Below are 23,501 nucleotides of genomic sequence, written 5' to 3' on the forward strand. Positions count from 1 at the left end.
AATAAACATCATAATTATTTGTGAAAATATAGAAATCTACAACTTTGAATATCCCACAGAAGACATTACCAAATGTATTAGCGAAATGCTTGATACTTGGTTAACGATTAATGAAACAAAGAAATGGGTTGAGGGGTTGGATATAATACAATTTCAAACGAATCACAATATTTATTATGAAGCTATAACAAAGTTTATCTGTAACATGAATACTCAAGAAATAAATATAAAAACTACTTCGGGAAACTGCGGAGAAAACATACGAAAGAAAACCTATGTCGACGACAAATCTGAAATTTATTTATCGCTAAGTTTAAGTAATAAAACAGTTGAATATAGATACTCAAATAATAAAATTTAAAGTATTTGATAATAAATTACCTAGTTAATTAATAGAAATACTTGTTTACAGATCATGAAAAAGATAATGACAAATATGAAATTATTGAAGAAATACTGGGTAAGTTGGTAAATCCAATTTTTAGTCTTATGGAAATGCATGAAAAAGACATACCCCAAGTATTGCAAACACCAGCAAAAGAATGTTCAATCCCAGAGGCCCTGCAGGAACACGATAAATGCAGTGAATTTGATAACACCAGTGGAGTATGTAATAATTTAGTTAAAATCCCACCAAATAGTATAATTTTAAATAAATAATAGTTTTTATATTCATGCATTTAACATTTAAAAACTAAATTAAACTAATTTAGATAAGTAACTAACAAAACCATATGTCATTATTATTATACCTGCCGATAATTTTTTTATTGAAATGTATAACATATAAAATACAAAGTACCTATTTAAATGTATACCTACTTCTAAATTTGTTTAGGAAGATTTTCCCCAATTGACACAAGAAATGGCTCAGAAATGTTCAAACCAAGAAATTCTGCAGGGTAACGAGAAATTCAGCAAATCTAAAATAGCTGATGAAGACGTATGTACCTAGTTATTATATTTTTTGATTAATATTCTTAAAACTTAAAATAATAACTAGGTATTTAAAAGTATACTTTTGAACTTTTATTAAACTAATTCATTTTAGGAAGAGTTGCCCCAGTTAGAAAAAAAAACTGCTGAGGAATTATAAGACAATAAGTCAATATTATTATACCAGACAATTATTAATTCTTTTTTTTTTTGGATAGACAGCAGGCACAATAATATTATGTGAATGGAATTTCGCTAGAAGTATACTTTTAAACTTTTATTAATATATTTAATTTCCCCAGTTAGTACTAGAAGTGGCTCAGGAATGTTCAAAGCTAGAAGGCCTGCAGGGTAGCGAGACATGCCGTGAATCTAATAGGCTTGTATTACATCGATGTTAGACTTACTGGCCCAACCCCACAGTTGAATGCCATAAACCCAGATAGGTTTCATATTTGCTACATACAGTAGACGTTTGTTTTCGATGTTAATTCGGAGTGGGGTCCGACTAACGAGTAATGTTTTCCTATTTTTTCTTAAAAATTATAAATAATTAAATATGAAATAAAAAAATTTAAACAGTAAGGGAGCTCCGCCCCCCCTGCGCACCCCCTCAATTCGAGCACTGAATTTATCGCTTCTTCATGTATGACTCGAAATTGACAGTCGGTCAAGTAAGATTCGAGTAGTGCCACCAGGTATGTGGCAGCTGATCAAGCAGTTTGATGAGGAAACCTTTATGCTAGACTTTGTCAAAAGCCTGGACTACGCCAAGAAATACTTCACAGCAGTACTTTTTTTCTTCGATAGCTGTACTAGCACATTAGTATCTCGATGTACTTGATCTATTGTCGAATCTAAACTGATGTTCTGGTATAAGATTTTCTCCCCCTATAATCGGTCTTAGGCGTTTAAACAGAAGTTTCTCTAAAAGTTTAGATAAACTTGGAAGGAGTGATATCAGTCGGTATTATGTGACATTTTCAGGCGGTTTTCCTAATTTAAGCAACATGATCACTTGTGCCCGTTTCCATTGTTCTGTAATGTATTCCGTGCGCAAAATAGAGTTGTATATGTGTGTAAGATGAATGATAGCCTTCTTTGGAAGTTCTTTCAGTATTTTTCGACTAATTTCATCATAGCCTGATGATTTTTTTGGGTTTAAGTTGTTATCTATTTCTTTAGCGATTTATAACAGCGAGAAATTTTTGATTTTTTCACGTGTTGCATTAAGCGGTTGGCATTGCAAAATGTCGAGCTTAGAGTCTATAGTGTTTGGCATAAATTACATGTTCAAGATGCCGAGCATATATTTCGACTATTTCTTGTTCACTGCGTACCCAGGTGCCGTCTTTCTTACAGAGATGTATCTTAATACTAGGCCTCTTCATGAGTCTTGTGGCTTTCCATAACGAATAATTAGTATTATCCGTTGCAGTGAGACCACCCAAGTATGATTTGAACGTTTCATTTTTCATGTCTTTGATTTTGTCTTAAAGAATTTTGCTAACACGGATCCATTCCGTTTTATCTGTTGGGTTCCGTGTAATATGCCATGTTCGTCTCGCTCGATGTTTTTGTTGGACTAGTTTTCTTACATCTAGTGGTTAGGTTAACTCCATTGATGGCTACCGGAGTAGCTATTTCCTTCGCACTAACAATGTCGTCGGTTATTTTTTTAACTGCAATTTTAATGTCTGCTATTGTTCTTAGTCGAGTTGAAAGTATCATGTTTTCTTCAAGGTTACTTCTGAATAGGTCCCAATTTGTTTTTTGTTTATTATAGATATTTTTTTTTTTTGTTTCATTATTACATCGGAACTTAGTGAGAGAAGCACAGGAATGTGATCTGACGTCAGCTCTATTAGTTCTTCAACTTCCGTAGAAATCAATAAGATCAGGTAATTTATTTAGGGTCAATATGTCGGTTTTCTAGTTGAAATGAATTATGCTTTCAATTTTATTTGCAGATTTGAGCAACTCCCGCCCTTTGGTTGTAATCAATCTCGATCCCCAAAAAGTGTGTTTGGCATTATAATCTCCTCCAGCAATGAATCTGCTACCGAGTGTCGATCAATTAACTTTTCGTCATCTACTTTATGTCTTGGCGGACAATATATAGCAGAGATAGTTAGATCGTTGTTGCCGTCATTAATGTGGACACTATAGTTGCCCGTAAATGTTCTCGAGGATATTTATCAAGTTCATAATGTTTAATTGATTATTTTATTATTACTACAGTTCCTCCATGAGCGCGATTGCTTGGATGTTCTGTTGTATATTATATTCAATAGCTACGTAATTTTAGATTTATTAATTTTTGCATTGTGGCACTTCTTTTTTTTCTTGGAGATTCCACTTTTATTATATATTAGCAAAAATGTTTAATATCATAAATGTCTTTGTCGTTTGCTTGTGGCTCCGAATCCACGAAGAATAATAATAATGTAAGCTTTAAAATAGTTCGATCACTAAACTTATTGTTAGGGTCAATTTTTTTCAATTTGAATATTGGTAACATTATGTACAAGATGTCTTAATTCGAATAATTCGCCTTTGATGTCACAGGGGTCAGTTTCAGGGTGTAATCCACGAATTTCCGCACGAAACTTTTTTCTGTTTCAAGTTGGTATCTGTGATACTCAACTATTTGCTCTTCTAATACTTTTATAGTTCATCGAAACTGGCGTTCATCGCCTGTAAGTATTTTAATTTCACCATTCGCGAAAGTTTTCATTTGTTGTTGGTGTCTGTCAGCTTCTCCGTGTTTTAAATAAATTTATTGTTTAAAATCGTTTACACCACATACTGGTGTTGTAAGTGGTTCATGGATTTTTACAGAAATTCTTGCTATTTCTTTCGTCACTTTGATTGTTGTTTTAGGCGTGCTCAACATTTCTTTGGAGCTACCAGCGTTCATTTCAGAAATCTGAAGTTGTAATTTCTCATCGTTTAATCGCAATTTCGATACCATATATTTCAAGGTCACATTGTCATTCTGTATTTGTGTCCAAATACTAGCATCAACTGTAATATTTTGCGACGAATTTGAACCGACGTTTATATTTCATGCATTGTTCAATTCGGTCAGTTTGAATGTAACCCACTTAAAATATATTTGTTTATAAAAACTTACCAACCGTCCGAAAAACCGTGGTTTCCATTATAAACATTAACAAAAAAAATTGAAATAACTTAAGTAACACTATTTTGCAAACTGCAAAAGTGAAACATACGTGTTTCCTGTTAGGTGTGCAAAACGCAAATAATTTTTAAATTTGCATTAAATTAATTATTTTTAGGAGGAGTTGTCCTAGTTAGAACAGGCTCAAGAATATTCAAACCTAGAACACCCGCAAGTCAACAAGAAATGGAGTGAATCTAATATGGCTGACGAAGTATTTACCTATTTAAAATCCTACAATATAATATGTTTAAATAAATAATGGGTTTTTTATTTATATTTTAAACTTTTAAAGCATAAATTGTTTTAAATAAATTACAATAATAGAACACTAGAATATTACTCTAAACAATTTGTCAGTTTTATTATACCTAAAAATAATTAAATATTAAATGTTTTATTTTGTTTATTTTTGTATAATTGTATAAACAGTAAGCACAATATTATATCAATGTAACATGAAAGTTTTAAAAGTTAAAAATTCTAATTTATTTATTAATACATTCATTTTAAGAAGGTTTGCCCCAGTTAGTACAAGAAGTGGTACAGGCATGTTCAAACATAGAAGGCTTCTTGCTGGCTGCAGTTGAGACTTGATGAATGTAGGTAATGAACTTAACACCACTAGCTTTGATTAAGTTATCAAACAGTCACAATTGATTTTTTTATATCCAAATTGTTATTATTTTGTACATAATTCTTAATAGGTATAGATCTTTATTATTGTGCTTTTAATTTGTACCTGACTAAAAACACAAACGATAACGGTTTTTGAAACAGTAAGAACTTCTTTATATAAGTGATATCAAAAAAATAAAAACAACGTTATACAGCCAAAGCTCTCCTTTCTATATGGTGAAAATCTCGTTTCTTATAGTTATGACTGTAACCTTCTCGGTTGTTTCCTGCTCAAAACTGTTTTTGCTATATTGTATATTTGTAAGACGGAGACAGCACATGCAGGTGTAGCGTCCTCTTAATGAACACAAAATAATAATATAATATCTGCTTCCAAGTTGGGTGCCGAAATTAAAATTCCTATACTTATATTAGTATTTAGTTCTATTGAGTCCCAAAATAATAAAATACTGACTTTTGACTGCGCGTGTGTACATTACTGCAGGTTTCCAAGAATCTTAGTCGTTAGTTATCTTTGATTACATAAAACGTTCTGGGAACACTAATGATCAGTCGCTCACACACAGTCACACATAACTCATGATGGATATAGAATATTGCCTAAATCCGACCCCTTAAAAATGGTTCGCATTCAACAGCCTTAAAATAAGTACTTAGTATACTCCAGGCTACTGGCTGTATTAAAATATAATAACTTATAAGCGACGGGCGCAATCGTGTGCGTGCGGGTACGTTTATTGTTGCTGCTATGTTATATATGGGTTTGGACGACTGGCAGCGTCGTCCATACAGTAAAATATTTATATATTACTGTATAAGGTAATTTATTTTTAAAATTAACAGCGTTGTCGGTTGCTAATCGCTATTATTATTATTTCAATTTCCATTTTCTACTGCGACCTGCAACTATAGAAAGAGTAAGATGCATGACAAAATAAATCTATTTTGTCATGGTAAGATGTATATTTTCGTATATTTAAATAATTTGTTATACCTATGGCTACCGCTATTATATTTAAAGTCGCACCCCAACCACCAGCACCCACAAGCCACCACTGTATAGGATCCTACGATTCTCCTTGGATATCTTATATTTAACTGGTCGTTCCCCCGACCACGTTACAGACCTTTTATATTATTTGTTATGTAGATTGTAGAAGGATATTTCCTGTACATTGACCGAATCATTTTTAATATTTTCATTTTTTTGCATGTTTTAATTGAATTTAATTTGTATATTCCGCTAACCCACCCCCATCTCAGGACCACACTCGCGTACCAAAGCCTTTTAATATGAGGTAGAGACTTCAGTTTTACATATCTAACATTATTTATTCATATACTAATGATCATTAGTTTTCTATATCATTAGAACTTCTTTAAAAAGTAAATTTGTTGTGCATAGATTCAGGTATTTTCACTGATGATGAACTCCGCCAACCCTCCCATTTAAATAAAAGTTATGTAGGTATGCAACAACAGTATGCATTTTCATGTGCTTGAAAACGTTTTTTCATTTATTTTTTCTCTAAAAGTACCTATGTTTTGGAAAATGATACGACTAGGGGAGAGGTTAATGATTAATTGATTGTAATTTTTGCAAACAACTTGATCTGGTGCTTAAAACAAAAAAGACCTGATAAAGATTATTTATAATAATAATATATCGTATATCTGTGTATACAATATATAATACATAGGTTTCAACAAAACACGTATTCGTTTATGGATTAGGTCGACCTCCTAACCATCCGGTCGTGATGTCACGATCCCGAACTTGTGTGGCGTTATGCCGAGCTCGGGCTTCGGCCATTTTGGTTTTGCTGGACCTTCTGGGAGCGCAGCACTTAGGTTTAGGTTTAGGTGGTGGGCAGCACGGTACTGGATCCTGTGAACAGTACGCTTCGGGCCCTAATGGGCAGAACAGTTCTGGTTTACGTGGGCAGCATGGTTCCGACTTCTGGCAAGGTTCCGGCTCTGGTGGGCAACAAGGTTTCGGTTCCTGTGGGCAACAAGGGTCCGGTTTCCGTGGGTAACAAGGGTCTGGTTCCTCTGGGCAACAAAGGTCCGGTTTCTTTGGGCAACAAGGGTCCGGTTCCTGTGGGCAACAAAGGTCCGGTTTCTTTGGGCAACAAGGGTCCGGTTCCTGTGGGCAACAAGGGTCCGGTTTCTTTGGGCAACAAGGGTCCGGTTCCTGTGGGCAACAAAGGTCCGGTTTCTTTGGGCAACACGAGTCCGGTTCCTTTGGAGGACACTTGTCAGGCTCCTGGCGAGGTTCAGGCCTTCGACAAGGTTCTGGCGTCCGACAAGGTTCTAGCTCCCGACGCAGTTCCTGCTTCCGACAAGATTTCGGTTTTCTGCAAGGTTCCGGCTCTTGACATTCATCTGGTCCTGACTGCTGTAATTCCGGTTCGATCTCAACGGCCACACCGAATAGTTTTAACCGGAAGTTTTGTATCTCTCGCATAATGTTACACTCCAGTTGTGGATCGATGGGACAGGAGTGCTCAGAGGCAGGCGCGTTGGCCCAGTACTTGCACAGCTCGATCATGATGTGGTCCAGTAACTCAGCACTGACTTCGCATTGGGCCACGTTCAGTGCCGCGAAAGAACCACGCATCTTGCGCCGCATCTGCACCCAATCAGGGTCGTCGTCCGGGTCTGCGAGTGCTATTTCAGCCGCCTCGGCTTCCGCCCGCGCCCTCTCGTCATTGGATGGCAAATCCTTCTCGCAGAACTGTTCTACATTCTTGTGTGGCAGGTCAAACCGATCACTGGCCATGTTCGGGCATCCGTGGTATTCCATTACCTGTTAATATAGGTATATTAGGTACATTAAATAACTAATATTATTATAATATGATGATGATGACCAGGATTTAATGACAATTAAGGATTTGAATATTTTTTCAATAATGGTTCAAAATATATAGCTAAGTATATCTATATATATATAGTATATATATCTTATACATCTAATTGGTTTTAGGTTCACGAACAGGCTTACACCTCTTCCAATTTTGAAGATTTCTCATTACTTTTGCCTTTGCACAAAGTTGCATAGATAATTTAGGAAGTTCAGATCAATTAACAATGAACCGATTTTCTACAGGAATTCCTGGGAAGTGAATTTAAGATTTAGATTTAACTTTGTTTTTCCACCTTGCCCTCGACTTTGACATACAAAAACCAAACACCAACATCGTAATTCGTAGTAATATTCTATTAAATTAACAAGTATTTTATTATTTTGTAATAATATACCAAATCTATTTAACGACGTATTGGTGGGGTAATTCAAACAAGAAAATTTTATCGAATTTTACTATTGATCAATGATGGGCAAGTTAATGAAAATAATCAACTTCGGCAAGTTAAGTTAGTTCAATTAAATTGAAATCAGTTGAAAGTTAAAAGTTCACAAAAAAAATTTTACCAGATAAGTTTAAAGTTAAGATAGAAAATAAGATTAACTTAACCCAGTTAATAAAAAGTTTTTTTAGTTTTATTTTTTTTTAAGTTACAATATTTTAAGTGATAAACTGCCCAAGTATTTTGATTTTTGATATTCACAAACATTAACCGAGAAATTTGACACTATATAAAAAATTAGATAATTAGAGTTTATAAATAGAAAATAAATTACCAAAATCGAAAAACGGTCAAGGAATCCGTATTGTCTTGTTGCTTCCGCATGGCACTAAAATACAATTAACTTAACTGCACGACAATGATAACTAACTATACAGAGTTAAGTTACAACAATAATGATTTTAACTGAATAAGTTAATAAACTAAAAACAAAACTAGTTAAGTTAATGCCCACGTTTGCTATTGATTGACAACTTAACCATTTCAATGAACCCACATATTTTAGTGCCGATGACCAGTATCAAAAACTTGAATCGCTCGTGAAAAATGTTCTTCCTCAGTCCTTACCTTATATTATTCTCTATATTATTATTTATATAGGGAGAAAACCAACAGCCGATCCCACCACCGCTATAATAATTAAACAATTAAGTAGTCAATAATAATAATGACAAATAACAATTAACAGCAGTAATAACAAAAATTATAACAATACTGAACAGTGCTAGATCTAAGTCTCGTGGGAGACTGGAGTGCAACCTTTTTTTGGTGTTTGATAAAAGTGAAGATTGGTTTAAAAATAAAACATTTCAACTAAATATTGGCTCGGATTTTTCTAAAAAGCTAATCATGAGTAGGGGTAAAACAGAGTTCATAACACTTTAAAATAAACGGGATACGGGTTATTTCTTAAGGTATATTTTTTACTTGACAATATTATTAATTATTCTTAATAATTTGTTACTTTTCAAAGTTATATAATCTCGGACGTTTGAGGCTCCTAGAACAATAATAGCCATGAAGCCCGATTAGTTGCAGCCATCCCCCCCCCAAATCCCCCTGTAACAATACTAAATCAATCGCTGATATCAAACTGTACCTCAGCGTTGCATACGTCGTGCACGTCCATCAGGTCAGCGTTTGGGTTGCACTTGCCGGTGTCACACAATACGTCCCGGTTCAGCTGATCCAGCTGCCTTTCGTGCTGTTCCCGATGCCTGAGCACCTCGGACCATACGGCCAGCCGGACCTCCTCGTCACCGGCCAGCCACTCGTCCCGGGCACACCAGTAATCGGCCGCATGGTTGCACTGGTAGTACAGCGCTGACCACTCGTTGATCACGGTCGGAAACCAAGGTTGGTCATAATGCTGGCCCAGCGCCCGGAACAGGCCCGCCGCCGCACATTTGGTCGACTGCCACTCTACCGAGTCCTCGAAGCATGGGTCGGGACAGGTCATCGGCTCCTGGTCGCAGACTTCTTCAGCGCATGCGCTACGACTGCGGGGCTTAGGTGCGGCGCACTTGTTCGGGCCTGTTTCGAACCGTTTTCCACGCAGCGACTGACCATCGCCCGGACACGGCAGATGTTTCCTCTTCTTCAGCGGCATCAGAAACGTTTCTTCGCCGTCCGGAGGGCAACAGGTCATGATGATGGCGTTCGGATCGGTCGATATCGATGACTATACCACGACGGTGATAAAATTGATGCGGACGATGACGATGATAGTGATGGTGAGTCTCGGTCGACGGATTAACGCGTTATCGTGTCGATGTCGCCGTCGACGGTGCCACTGTCGATGATGTCGTTTTCGTATGGTTATTATAGATATGTTTGTTTTTGCGGCGATTTCGATTTGTATTCACCACACTTGCCCGTCGTCGATTTATTTCGACGAGCTTAGATTATTTTTTACCTGTTTAGGTATATTAAAACAGCGTAAGTTGTACAGTGTTAATGTTAACAGTGGAAATTCAGTTTAGTTTTGTTGTTTTTTGTTCGTCCAATAAACACACGACGACGACCGAGTAAATAATATCTACATCACCGTGACTACTTTTAGACTTGTATTATTGTACAGGGAGTTCTACAAAGAATAAACTGATTTTGAATATTTATAATTAACTAGCTAATCCTGTGCACTTTGTTTCCCATTAAAAATGCCAATTCTATAATATGATTCAAACTTTGTTCAATTCGTTAATCAATATTCTGTGTAATGGTGTTCAAAATTTAAAATGTTCAACCATCTTGAATCTCAAAATACTTGTGCACCACTTTAAAATGAGAATTTTAGAAAAAGCTTTCTTAATGCACACTTACATGGTTAGTGCCCGGGAGACTAGCGCGTGATATGTGAGCAATATATTATCAGTAAGGTAATCCACCTACGTATAGTGTACGTAAGTGTTTAATTTCTAACTCTCAAGTTTCAAAGTTATACTAACCAAGTTATGAAACGTTCTTTCTTACAAACCTTGTCCTGACAACTATGAACACACAAAATATAAAATTAGCCATACAGGTGCAGCCGCTTTGAAGTGACATTTGTGACCCTTGATTTTTATTTATAAGATATAATATTGGTAAGAGATATTTTCTCCCAAGCCCTTCCCACAAATCACTGACTATTTCCCACTATAATATCAAAAGCGTATCTATATTCTTTCCAAACTCGTTTTAGAGTTTAGTATGTATTATCGAGTGGGACAGTAGCTACTCTTGTTGTAGAGTCGTAGTAAAATTAAAATAAATGTGATAACTGATAACGAATAAAGTCGATTTAAACCACAGACTAAGATATTATATAGGATACGAAACTGAAAGGTCTTATCAATGTTTTTCTGAATCCACCCGCTTCTCACGTTGTGGCTAGACTACTAGCACTTTATAGGATTTAACCGGGAGAATAATGAACTATTAGTTTCTTATTCTCCCGGTTAACACTGAACAATCCTATAAAGCGCTAGTAGTCTAGCCGCAACGTGAGAAGGTGCGGGTTTCACTTATCACAAGTTCGTTTCGTATCCTATATATCTTAATTCGTGATTTAAACTAATCAGTCAACTTTTAGAACGATCTGCTGGAATTTGTATCAACGTCCAAAAAGAACAAACAACTAAGTCGGGGGGAAACCTCTGCGCTTTTTTAAATTGAAAATGTAAACGCTATCAAATTCGTTCCATTAAATTTTGAGGAACGCCATAAGTTATTAGTTATTATATTATAACGTCGTGGACTCCGTTCTAAGTTATAATTTACTTAAACTACTTCTTATAACTGTATATTGCATACAACCAGTGGCCTGGCGAACTAAGAATTTTCCAGAGGCAAGTTACAAATATCCCAAGTCTTAATGCATAATAATGTATAAATATAATATAACTAATTATATTTCAGATCGTTATTCACTACCTACCTATTGAGTACATCATATTACATTTACTTGGGCACCCACCGGCTACCACCCACCCCTCTATTTAAGAAAAATCTTCTATCTATCTAAGAGAAATTTTGGGGGACCCACGCTACACGGTTTTAAACCCGTTTGGTTAACTATTATTTATATAATTTGTACAATAAATAAACACTCATATCATAATATTAGTACCTACACATGATTGATTATTTGGGTATAATAATGTTGGCAACAATAAGTTGTAGGTTGAAAAAGTTTTAAAATTAATAAACCCTGGGGCCTCACAATAACATCCGCCGACGCTGCGTAAGTTTTTGAAGTACCCATTATTCTATATATTTTATAATTTTATAGAATATAATGTATTTGTAGGGTTGACCAAAACAAAAAGAGATGACTGGAACTTGGAAGGCAAAGAGACATAAAAACAGATGCACGTTCGCCTAACATTAAATTTATTATTTCCACACATTGACACATTATTATTATACTGATAACATCGCCGACACTGCGCGTTAATTTCAGTTATTATTATTCAATATCACATTAGTTAACGCCGGACCGTGATTGGTCAACTCAATGAGCTGTCGCGTCGCCGTCGCCCATTAGGTTTTAACGTAGGTTTTAAGTTTTTACTATTCAGTATTAAATTAAGGATACCTATTAAACATTAAAAATTTAGGGTACCATAATTGTTTTTACTTTATATTATTTAAACATAACCTACCAAGATGACTAGAAGGAACATTTATTGTGGTATAAAATTCATAGCATTATAACTTTAAACTTTTAGTGTTGAATATATTGTTTGTTAACTATTAGGTAGGTACCTAACTTATAGCTTAACATATTGTATGAGATAACTGGAATCTATTGTATTTAACACTTATAGTTTAAGTCAAAGTTATAAGTTTACCTAAACATATTTTTCAAATATAATTATCATTTTATTGTATCATTTTAAATTTTAATAAAATTAATTTAATGTAGTAGGTATGAAATTATCACTTAGGTAAAAAGTTTAATTTTGTTTTTTTTTATATATAAGTAGGTATAAAATATAAGTATAAGTAATAATGTTAACTATTAGCTTATTGTAACAAAAGACTGATGATTGATTTAGATCTCAAATGTTCATATTATAAGTAATTTTATTTTTAGTTTATTAACTTATTCAGCTAATTATACGTCTGTGAAGTTGGCCCCCCGACTTCACTCGATCCTCTCCAAACCTATGCCAATATTTTGCAACTTATTTGCAACTATTTGCAACATGATTTTGGTAATTTGCAACTCCATACTTTAACCGATATCAATATTTTTGTGTGGGGGGGGAGAGGGCTGGCCCCCTGACTTCAATCGATCCGCTCCAAACCTATGCCAATATTTTGCAACTTATTTGCAACTATTTGCAACACGATTTTGGTAATTTGCAACTCCATACTTTAACCGATATCAAATTTTTGTGTGTGGGGGGGGGGGGGGCTGGCTAGTAAAAAATTCCATTGTACCCTATAAGTGGTATTAAACAAAATAATAATCAACAATTTTTTTAAGATAATAGTTACTTAGTTATAATATTATAGGAGTTCCTTAAATTGTACAACTTATCTAATATGAAGTTTTATTTTGAACCATTATTTAATATTGAATAAAAAAAAAACGTAACCTGACACTTGGGATAGGTAAGATAATACCTATATTAATAATTATTGTTTTGATATATGCTAAGACTGCGTGTTACGATATTAGTTTGTCGATGATTTAACTTGGTTTCTAACTTTTAATTATTATTTTTTTACATATTATAAATAAAAAAAAAATACATTCGTAGCATATGTATAGGTATACTTTTTAATACATAATATAAAGTTAATAAATACCTTTTTCTTCTAGTATAAAAAGAATTAAATATCAACCAGTCCATAGCGTATTTTTAAGCACGCCCAATCGCAAACCTTTATTTATGATATGTTTAAGCTATCATCCTACTCAGGTCGACGCTGGATGTTGACGACGTTCGAATACTCCAATATATTAGTTACATAGTTATATCTACATAGTTGTACAAAGAGTAGCTTATATTGGTGATTATATATATTTAGGCACACAAAATTGTAATTATTATTTTGTTTTATGCTACTTATAGACTACAATGGAATTTTTTACAAGCCAGCCCCCTCCCCCACACACAAAAATCATTTCAAAAATTCATATCTGTTAAAGTATGGAGTTGGAAATTACCAAAATTGTGTTGGAAATAGTTCTTTAATTCGTTTTTCAGGGTATAATTTATTTGACGACAAATCATTATTTGTTTCAAAAAAATATATTAAACTTTCTTAAAGTATTTACCATTGAGTAGGACACTACTAACGGTTACCACAATAATTATTTAAACTACGGCAGGTTCAATGATTATACTAATTATTTATTAAATGTTCTATATTCAATAAAACACAACCAATCAAATTAATACTTATACCCAAAATTCTTTACAAATTTGTTGCTTTAATTTATAGAAAAAATGTAAATAACATAACAACTCGTCAACGTCGCCGACGAATAGCTGCAGAGTTATTACAAGTTGAAAATGAAGTCCACTGATTCTAGAACAAAACATCTAATTCCTAAATCTGATTCAATATCATTTAATATTACTCCAGAAAATATTCATAATTTTAATTCAAGTTCAATTAATGCTTCATATATTTTAGAATATTCATACTCAAATTCAGTTTTATCTAATACTTCAAATTTAAATATAGAAGCTAATGCTTCACAAAATCAAAACATTAATGCCTCGTCAATTCATGTTATACATCATAAAAAGGATCAAGCAATAAGCTTCAAAGACTTTTTGAGAAGTTGGGCAATTCAGGAAAATATCAATGCAAGTTCTTTAAATAAACTTCTTCGTGAATTTTCTAATTATGGATTAAACGTTACATATGGCTTACCATTAGATTCTCGTACTCTATTGAATACCCCAAGGTCCACTGAAATTGGACGAGTTGAACATGGTTTCTATTCCAATTTAGGAATGGAACAAGGGATATTGGAATACTTAAAAACAATCCAAAAATAGCAAATAATGTTATAGAAATGTTGTTTAATATTGATGGATTACCAGTCACGAAATCTGGTTCAAGTGAATTATGGCCAATTTTAGGATTAATTTATAAAACAAACCATGTATTTTTGATAGGATTATACTACAGAAATAAAAAACCATGTGATACATTAGCCTTTTTAGAAAATTTTGTTGTAGAGGCGTCTAATTTGACACATTCTGGAATAACTTATTTAGGAAAAACTTATAATTTTTTCAATTAAAGGTTTTTGGGCTGATGCTTCAGCCAAAGCCATGGTTTTAAATATCAAGTACCACACAGGTTATCCAAGTTGCACCAAATGCAATATTGTTGGTGATTACTCAGAGAGAAGAGTATGTTTTACAGAGTACATTGGTCGGACACGATCAGATAAGAGCTTTGTTGATTATGAGGATGAAGACTATCATCAAGGAACAAGCCCACTTGAAAATATTCCTAGGTTAGATCTTGTCAGTCAAGTTCCACTTGACTATCAACATCTTGTTTGTCTAGGCATTGTGAAAAAATTATTGTTGATGTGGAATTTTGGTGATCTTAGAGTATGAATACCTTTCCGTAATATTCAGTTGATATCGTCAGCATTAATACATTTGGTTAAAAATCATGTTCCAATAGAATTTCAACGAAAGCCAAGATCTTTAAATTATGTTAAAAAATGGAAAGTTACAGAATACCGCCAATTATTATTATACTCTGGGCCATTTATTTTAAAAAATATACTAAGTGATGAAGTTTATGAAAATTTTATTACATTGCATGTGGCTATATCAATATTATGTTCAAAACGATACTGTTACCAAAAAAAATGGTTAAATTATGCACAGAACCTAATATAATGTTTTGTTAAACAATATGGAATAATAATTATTGATGGTAAACATTATATTAGTTATAATATCCATGGTTTACTTCATTTAGTCGATGATGTTGAAAATTATGGTTCACTAGATTATTTTAGCACATTTAAATTTGAAGTTACTTAGGGCATTTGAAGAAAAAAATACACAAAGAAGATAAACCTTTGCAACAAATAGTTCGTAGGTACACAGAATCAATAGCTTTAAATAATTTAAATAAGTTGTCCAATTCAAGTGACATCAATACATCTGGGGAAATCATCTTTAATAACACACATATGAATGGCCCTTTACTTCAAGTATGTACCCACCCTCAATACGAAAAACTGAAATTTAATGATATGACTTTCATTGTAAAAAACCAAAAAAATGACTGTTGCTGTGTCAAAGGGAATAGAATAATTAAAATTTTCAACAAAGCCTTAAAAGATAATGATGGTGTATTTGTTATTATTGGCAAAGAATACCTTAAAAAATCTGATCTGTACAAATTACCATGCCCATCTTCTACTTTAGGTATTTATGAAGTGGATGACTTATCTGAATTTATGACATTGCCAGTAAAAGATATTGAATTTAAGTACTTTTCTTTCCCAATATGTTTGGATTCAACCAGAATGGCTGTAGTTCCACTCCATCACACTGAATAAAGAAATATCCTTTTGATTTAAAATTTTAATATTAGTTATATTAATTTTTATTTACGTAGCATTTAAATTTAAACATTATCATAAGTATATTTTGTAATACGTCATTGTTATACTAACAATAAATTAGGTGATACTTTAGGAACATTAAACTGTTGTAAACATTTATTTTTAAAACAACACTAATTATTACTTGTCATTTAAACTTAAGATTATTATCATTATTTAAGATATATATATATATATTAAACGTATTATAATATGTATAGTTAAAAGTAATTATAATTGTGAAAATGAAGGAAATTCCATTTGTTTATACTTACTGAGTAAGTTTATTTGAAAATCCCATTTGTATATATTTTAAATCCCACTAGTTCAATTATTATTATCTTACAAATAATTATTATGTTTATTATTTTTTAGTAATTATTTAATCGTGGAATTTGAAGATAGTAGGGTCCAGTGTATACCAAAGACTTGGTTGTTTCAAATTAAAAATAATGAAAGATATTCTTGTAAATTACCAAGACCTGGTACAGATGTTCATACTGAAAACCAGTATAATAAAGCTGTGAAAAACATGACAGATCCTACAGATTTTTGGCCAGTTTGGTCAATTAAAAAAATCTTAGGCTCAAGTGGTAAGTTCAATATTATATTAGTTATAAGTAATTTCTATAATGCTATTTTAATTAATTAATAATATAATTTTTGTTGTACCCAATGTATTGTGTGATTACTTACTCATTAAACATAGGCATCTGAATACTATTCATCTATAATAGTAATATCCACTCACATGACTAGTAATTCATATTAAATTTTAGATGGCACTACTAGCAGCAATATTGTTTATCCTGATATACCTTCACCTAGTATGTTTCAAGAACCACTTTCTCAATTAAACAAAAGTAATTTAATACCTACAATTTAATGGTATTGATTTTTTTTATAGAATGTGAGTTTTACACAAAATCTGTTTATAGGAAATATTAACACTCTGGAAACTTCAAGTAGTGATCTATCCAACAATTCATCTCAAGATGCAGCATGCCATACTTTATTCATAGACTAATCACATTCTACAGTGAACAAAAGTAATCAAATAAATTTAATAGCATCACTATAAATGTCTTAAAACTAATCATTTGTATTATAATTGTATGAAAGAAACAAACAATAGGAAAGATGATAAAAGCATTGATTTATTTAAACGCCCAACTAGTGGTATATTCTCTGACGAATCACCTTCTCCAGTGAACAAAAGTAACCTAATAATATTTAAATATAATCTAACTTTTTGTGAGTCTTACACAATATAATTGTTTAGTAACAAGAAACACTCAGGAAAATGCAAGTACTGTTCTATCCAATAATCAATCTAAACATGCAGCATGTCGTACTTTATTCACAGACATTTCACCTTCTCCAGTGAACAAAAGTAATCAAATAAATTTAATAGCATCACTATAAATGTCTTAAAACTAATCATTTGTTTTATAATTGTATGAAAGAAACAAATAAACAATAGGAAAGATGCAAAAAGCATTGTCGTATATTGTAGACAGTCGTCAAAATAATATTATTTAATATATATGTAATATAGGTGGGAATATTTCAAATTGTAAATTATTGACATAGGTCAGGCCAGCGGAGCAATATGTGCTGAGGCGACGATAATAATATTTTCTATATAACACCGCCGTACGCGCAGGCACGGCCCCCGTTGTCGCTGAGTGATTCGGCGAGGACGTAGCTAGGTACGACGTGCGTGTGAAACGCTGATCGTAGTACGGGCTAGGTGATCTGAATTTGCTAAGTGTTTTATTTATGTTTGTTTTAATACAATAAAAGTGTTTCCGACCTGAAAACCCGAGTTAAACATTATTTTAGTCATTCTTACGTTCTTACCTTTTATAGGAACAGCGCCGGGATATACGTACTATGTGTCAACTGAATAGTGCCAAGGTATATGTAGTCTTTGAGTCATTTCAACTAGATAGGAACGAACTAAGAATTGACAAGCGCATACCATCGTACCATCAACGAGTTGACAGTGCCATTGTAATTAACTTTAGAGAGTGTCATTAACTAGAGACTACGAGGGTAAGGCGTATAGTTGATTTACCCCGTATTGTCTAATACGGGTGATCCCACAACATTGATTTAGTTAAACGCCCTACTCGATTATTCTTAAAGTACTTAAAGGTTTTAAGTAAGTATTTTTTTTTTTTTTAATTTAAGTGTTATAGTCATACAGGAACAGACTAATTTTATATTATGTACATTGTTACAAAATATGATAAAAAAAAAAATTATACATCTGCAAATATTGTTAATTGTTATATAATATAAAGAACTGGCTACAATTTAGTATATATTTTCTTTTTTTTTTTTTTATTGAACTTAAGCCCGGCGACTATAGTCATTAGCTGTTGTATGGGTTATGAACTGTGGTAGGGGTAAGGTAGGTACGGTAGGTTTTACGATTGTTTTAACGGTTGTTACGGTAGATAGCAAAAATCGTGTATGTGGGGCAAGGTTTTTAACTACTATGAACCCGGGTGGTCACCCATCCGGGAGCTAGTAGCTGTGGCCGTTACTTACTCCCAGTCGCATTCCGTGACTGGTAGCAGCCAACGCGAATAAAAACTGTTGCTAATATATAAATGTAGGTATAATTATAGTTATAATGCATTCATATAATATGATATATATATATTTACAATATGTATGTAATTTTGAGTTTAGCCTCCCAAAATAAGACAACTTCTGATCTCTATCTTGTGTACAGCACCCAATTGTTGTGTTATTAATAATAACATTGAGTAATCCACAATTGTGGATTACTCGATGTTGGATAAAGCTAGTCCTGAAATTTAAGCAAATTATGTCTCATTGGATAACTAAAGGATTGATTTGGGATTGAAAATAGTACCCTAGGAATGCCTAAACATTATATGCAAAGGTAATCCAAAACAGGATTGGCTATAGGACAGGACATCAGGAATATAACTGGAGTAGTATTGGATTTCCCGTTACTTACCCAATACTCGTGTTCCGGATTACCGGAGATCTCCTTGGGTAATTCTAGTGCCATGTGGAACTCTAGAACTGTAGAATTCTATATAATATTATAATATAATAATAATAATATAATATATAATAATCTTACATAAATATAAGTATTTTAAAAAAAATATTAGTTAAACAATAGTAAGCAAGTTTGTCATCAATGTTTTATTCTATATTTACATTTTCTATAACTGTCTGTATAATACAATTAAGGAATTGTGTATATTCATTTCACATCGATACGATATATTTGTGATTGTTTTTTTTTATTTTTTAGTTGTTCTTTTTGGTCTTTTAGTCTTTTAATTTTAGATTCTGAGCGAAGCGATGAATGTATTGATTTTACAATGATGTGTGTTTTTTTTTTTTATTTTTGTGTCTGTCATCACCTTTTAGGACAGTAAAACTGCTTGGATTTTCATCAACAGTAACTTTTCTGATAGGAAAGTGAATCTAGTTGGTACTTTGGGGGGGGGGGGGGGGGGGGGGTCAAAAGTAAAAATTTCCCAGTAGTTTTCAAAAGCGACGTGAAAAACAAAAGAAACATTAAGGAAAAACGGGAATTTTTACGCAAAATCTGTTTTCAAGAAAAACTCTAAAACAAATTACCGTAGGGACATGAAATTTTGACTGAATGTTTATGTTAGCATTTCCTATACACCATAAAATTTTGAAAATATTTTAACTCTTTTTGAGCTGTTTACGGACATTGTCAATTTTCAATTTTTTTAGTTTTTTTTTCTATAAATATCAATAAAATTTTATCTTTTGAGTAAAAAAGCTTGAAAAATTAATAGAAGGCTCCTAGGTTTCAAAGGCAGTTGAAAAAAATTAAAAATTTTGACAAAATACTGAAAAATCACGAAAATTAGCCAATTATTTGGAGTTGAGAATTCATAAAAATTTTGCTTTTTAAATCGAAGATTTGAAAATGTAATACAAGATTATCCATAAGTTTGTATACCTTTATCAAAAAAAAAAATGTCTACAAGAAAGTCAAATTAAATTTTTATGAGCGTTTGAAATTCATATTTTTACAACATTTGATATTCACTCGAAATCTCGTGTAACGATTTTCTTATTTTGTTGTAATTAAAAAACGTATGACTGTAGATACTTTAAAATTTCACTGAATGTTTGTATTAGCATTTTCTATACACGATAAAATTTTGAAAATAATTTGACTCTTTTTGAGCTGTTTACGGACATGGTCAGTTTTCAATTTTTTTTTATTTTTTTTTTTCTATAAATATCAATAAAATTTTATTTGTTGGGTAAAAAAGCGAGAAAATTAAAAATATAAAATATTAATAATATGAAAAATTAAAAATATTAAAAATACATAGGCACAATTTTTTATTTAAAGTTCAAATGTTGACAAAATTTATCAAATTGATAATTTAATAATTATTTTGTAGTTAAAAATGTATTAAATGTTCAACTTTTATGGCTAAGGATTGAAAATTTAAAACAAGGCTCCACGTAAATAGGTTATATATAAATTACTTTATTCACAATAATATCATCAAATATACTTTGTAATATCATAGGCTGACTGACCGTTTTCGCTCAGAATCGTTTTTCTTATACAATGATATTATATCATTGAATTCAAATTTAACACCATCCATTACAGTGACCCACTTGTAACCTACTGTACAGCAGAGCGATATCTACTTATCCACCTTTTTTAATTTAATAATCTAATTTTTTCTTCTTCTAATTCATCGTTATAATTGGCTTCCATCTGTTCATAATTGTCTTCTATTTTGCGTTTAATTAATGCTGGTGATTCCATTTTATTGTTATTTTTTTTTGAAACTGTAAATAGTACACTAGAGTATTCATTATATTTCATATTTACAAATTATTCAATTTAATATGAATTTGAATCTATATAAAATATATTGTATACCTATTCAATGTATTTAGGTTTTAAGTTATTCCAAGTATTATTTCAGATATTAATATAATATAAGATATATTATAATTATAAGTTATACCATAATATTATAATCGTATAAATACTATAAGATTGGTACAGAATCATACATTTTTTTATAGATAATGAAACATAATATACGATGTGAAAGAGATAAATAAACTTACTAAGCACTGAATATCAGGTGCGTGACGCTGGCACCCGCAATTTTGAAATTCAACTCAAAACCCACATCAGTAATTGTTGTACAATTTGTAGAATGCTGGATGCTGTGATGCTGGCACCCGGATTTCGATGTATTTGCCCTATCGACCCAAAAACCACATCGCAGTAATTGTTATATGATATGATTATACATATTGCCGGTAACATATAGGTATATTATAATTATACAATACATAATACACATTAAACATTCTTTAGATTTATTCAGAAATTAAATTTAAGTTCTAATATATGTAAATATATTATTAGGTATGTATTTATGTGTAATATACTAATATATACATATAATATTGATTTATTTTGTATTAAAACATCATTAAAAACAAAATAGTATATATTTTAATAATAGTTAGCTGTAGTCCCATGTAAAAATCACAGCCTAATAATATTTAGCAATATTTATGTCAAGATAAATCGGTATCTAGTGAATTAAATTATTCACTTCTCTAGTAATATCAAGTATAATATTATTTTATATTAATCGCATAGGAGGTAGTGTATTGAATGATGATGTCTGTATGACTGTATAAACTATAAAGTATTATTTAATTTTAGATTTCGGGTGCGTTCAAACGCTGGAAATTGAACCAATCCGATCGAATGCGATCGGAAATGATCGAACGCACGTTTTTTCCCGTAGGGCGAATCATTAATTCATTCACAGCAAATCTATTTTTGTATTTCGTCCATGTGATTTAAAACGCGCGTTTGCTAAGTTTGCTTGCGTCTAAAACGCATAGTGTTTAACTACCTGTGTGGAGTAGTACTTCTTGTTAGTTGTTACTCCAGTTTTGTACCTTCTACAAGTGGCAAGTAATACGAGTTATGAAGTAATAACGGTTTCTAAATTTGTATTGTGCTTTAATAATATTAATGATGTCACAAATTAAGGAGGTAAGTTTTATAGTTTAATATTTGTACCTACCTAGGTACATTATTTATATTTATTATTATGAATTCCGTCAACAAAGGGACGAAAACCGAAAGTGGAAGCATCAATTCTAGAGAAAGAAATTGTTAAATACCGAAATGATATAGTAGGCAATGATGGTCAAAGTAAGTTTTACCTACTATTAGTTTTTTTTTTTTAATTAGTCAATTTGGATTTGCTTCATCGTTGTTACTTATTAGCGTATATAGTGCACTATATACGCTAATATAATATATAGGTACTATATACGCTTATGAAGTAATAACGGTTTCTAAATTTGTATTGTGCTTTAATAATATTAATGATGTCACAAATTAAGGAGGTAAGTTTTATAGTTTAATATTTGTACCTACCTAGGTACATTATTTATATTTATTATTATGAATTCCGTCAACAAAGGGACGAAAACCGAAAGTGGAAGCATCAATTCTAGAGAAAGAAATTGTTAAATACCGAAATGATATAGTGGGCAATGATGGTCAAAGTAAGTTTTACCTACTATTAGTTTTTTTTTTTTAATTAGTCAATTTGGATTTGCTTCATCGTTGTTACTTATTAGCGTATATAGTGCACTATATACGCTAATATAATATATAGGTACTATATACGCTATTCCATCGAATACTAAAATAAATGCAATATTTACGAAATACTTATTTTTATTTTTGTTTTATTAGTTTTTTTTGATCTTAGTTACTTCAGCTACTTGGCTATTAGTTCTAGTTTTTATCACATTTGTATTTATATAAGGTTTACACTATAGGTAGTTGAGTGGTCAGCAACCGGTGTATCGGCCCGCACTATTATTCCGTACGGCCATTATTTTTTTTAAATAAAACTTAATTTTTGTCCGACACGGCCCGTGAAACTTTTTTAATTTTTGATTATGGCTCCAGATTTCAAAAAGGTTGGAGACCACTGCTATAGTATAGTTTATGCTTACAATTGGTTGTATAAATATTAAATTACTTCATTCTTTGAATACAGCAATAGCTGGCATTAACGCAGATGTATGGAGAAAAATTGCAGATCAAGTAAGTATTGGGTTGATGGATGCTATAACACCTGCATCAATACGCATACATGTTGCTCGTAATGGAGGAGATATTAAGCATAAACTCGGTATTAATCCACTTCAAACGCCAATAATTTTACCGAT

At 32.1% G+C, this 23,501-nt stretch overlaps 1 protein-coding gene and 1 long non-coding RNA gene across 2 annotated transcripts; one reads left to right on the top strand and one right to left on the bottom strand.

Moving 5' to 3' along the window:
• The first annotated feature begins 544 nt into the window (after window positions 1–544).
• LOC132934348 (uncharacterized) lies at window positions 545–4,355 on the top strand. Its single transcript, XR_009663015.1, has 3 exons — window positions 545–606; window positions 839–943; window positions 4,239–4,355. It is a non-coding gene; the product is annotated as an uncharacterized LOC132934348 (long non-coding RNA).
• A 2,127-nt stretch (window positions 4,356–6,482) lies between these two features.
• On the bottom strand, window positions 6,483–9,779 carry LOC132934038 (uncharacterized). The gene is made up of 2 exons (XM_061000324.1): window positions 9,231–9,779; window positions 6,483–7,568 (listed from the first exon to the last, which is right to left on the bottom strand). Exons 1-2 carry the CDS (start codon window positions 9,777–9,779, stop codon window positions 6,483–6,485), a joined length of 1,635 nt encoding a protein of 544 aa, XP_060856307.1.
• Between the last annotated feature and the right edge of the window lie 13,722 nt (window positions 9,780–23,501).

This window comes from Metopolophium dirhodum, chromosome 1, assembly GCF_019925205.1.
Source record: "Metopolophium dirhodum isolate CAU chromosome 1, ASM1992520v1, whole genome shotgun sequence".
Lineage (NCBI taxonomy): Eukaryota > Metazoa > Arthropoda > Insecta > Hemiptera > Aphididae > Metopolophium > Metopolophium dirhodum.

Coding starts and splice junctions, on each gene's coding strand:
- LOC132934038 (XM_061000324.1), bottom strand. CDS start 9,779: ATGACCTGTTGCCCTCCGGACGGCGAAGAAACGTTTCTGATGCCGCTG. Junction 7,569..9,230: donor ACGACGTATGCAACGCTGAG/GTACAGTTTGAT, acceptor CTATATTAACAG/GTAATGGAATACCACGGATG.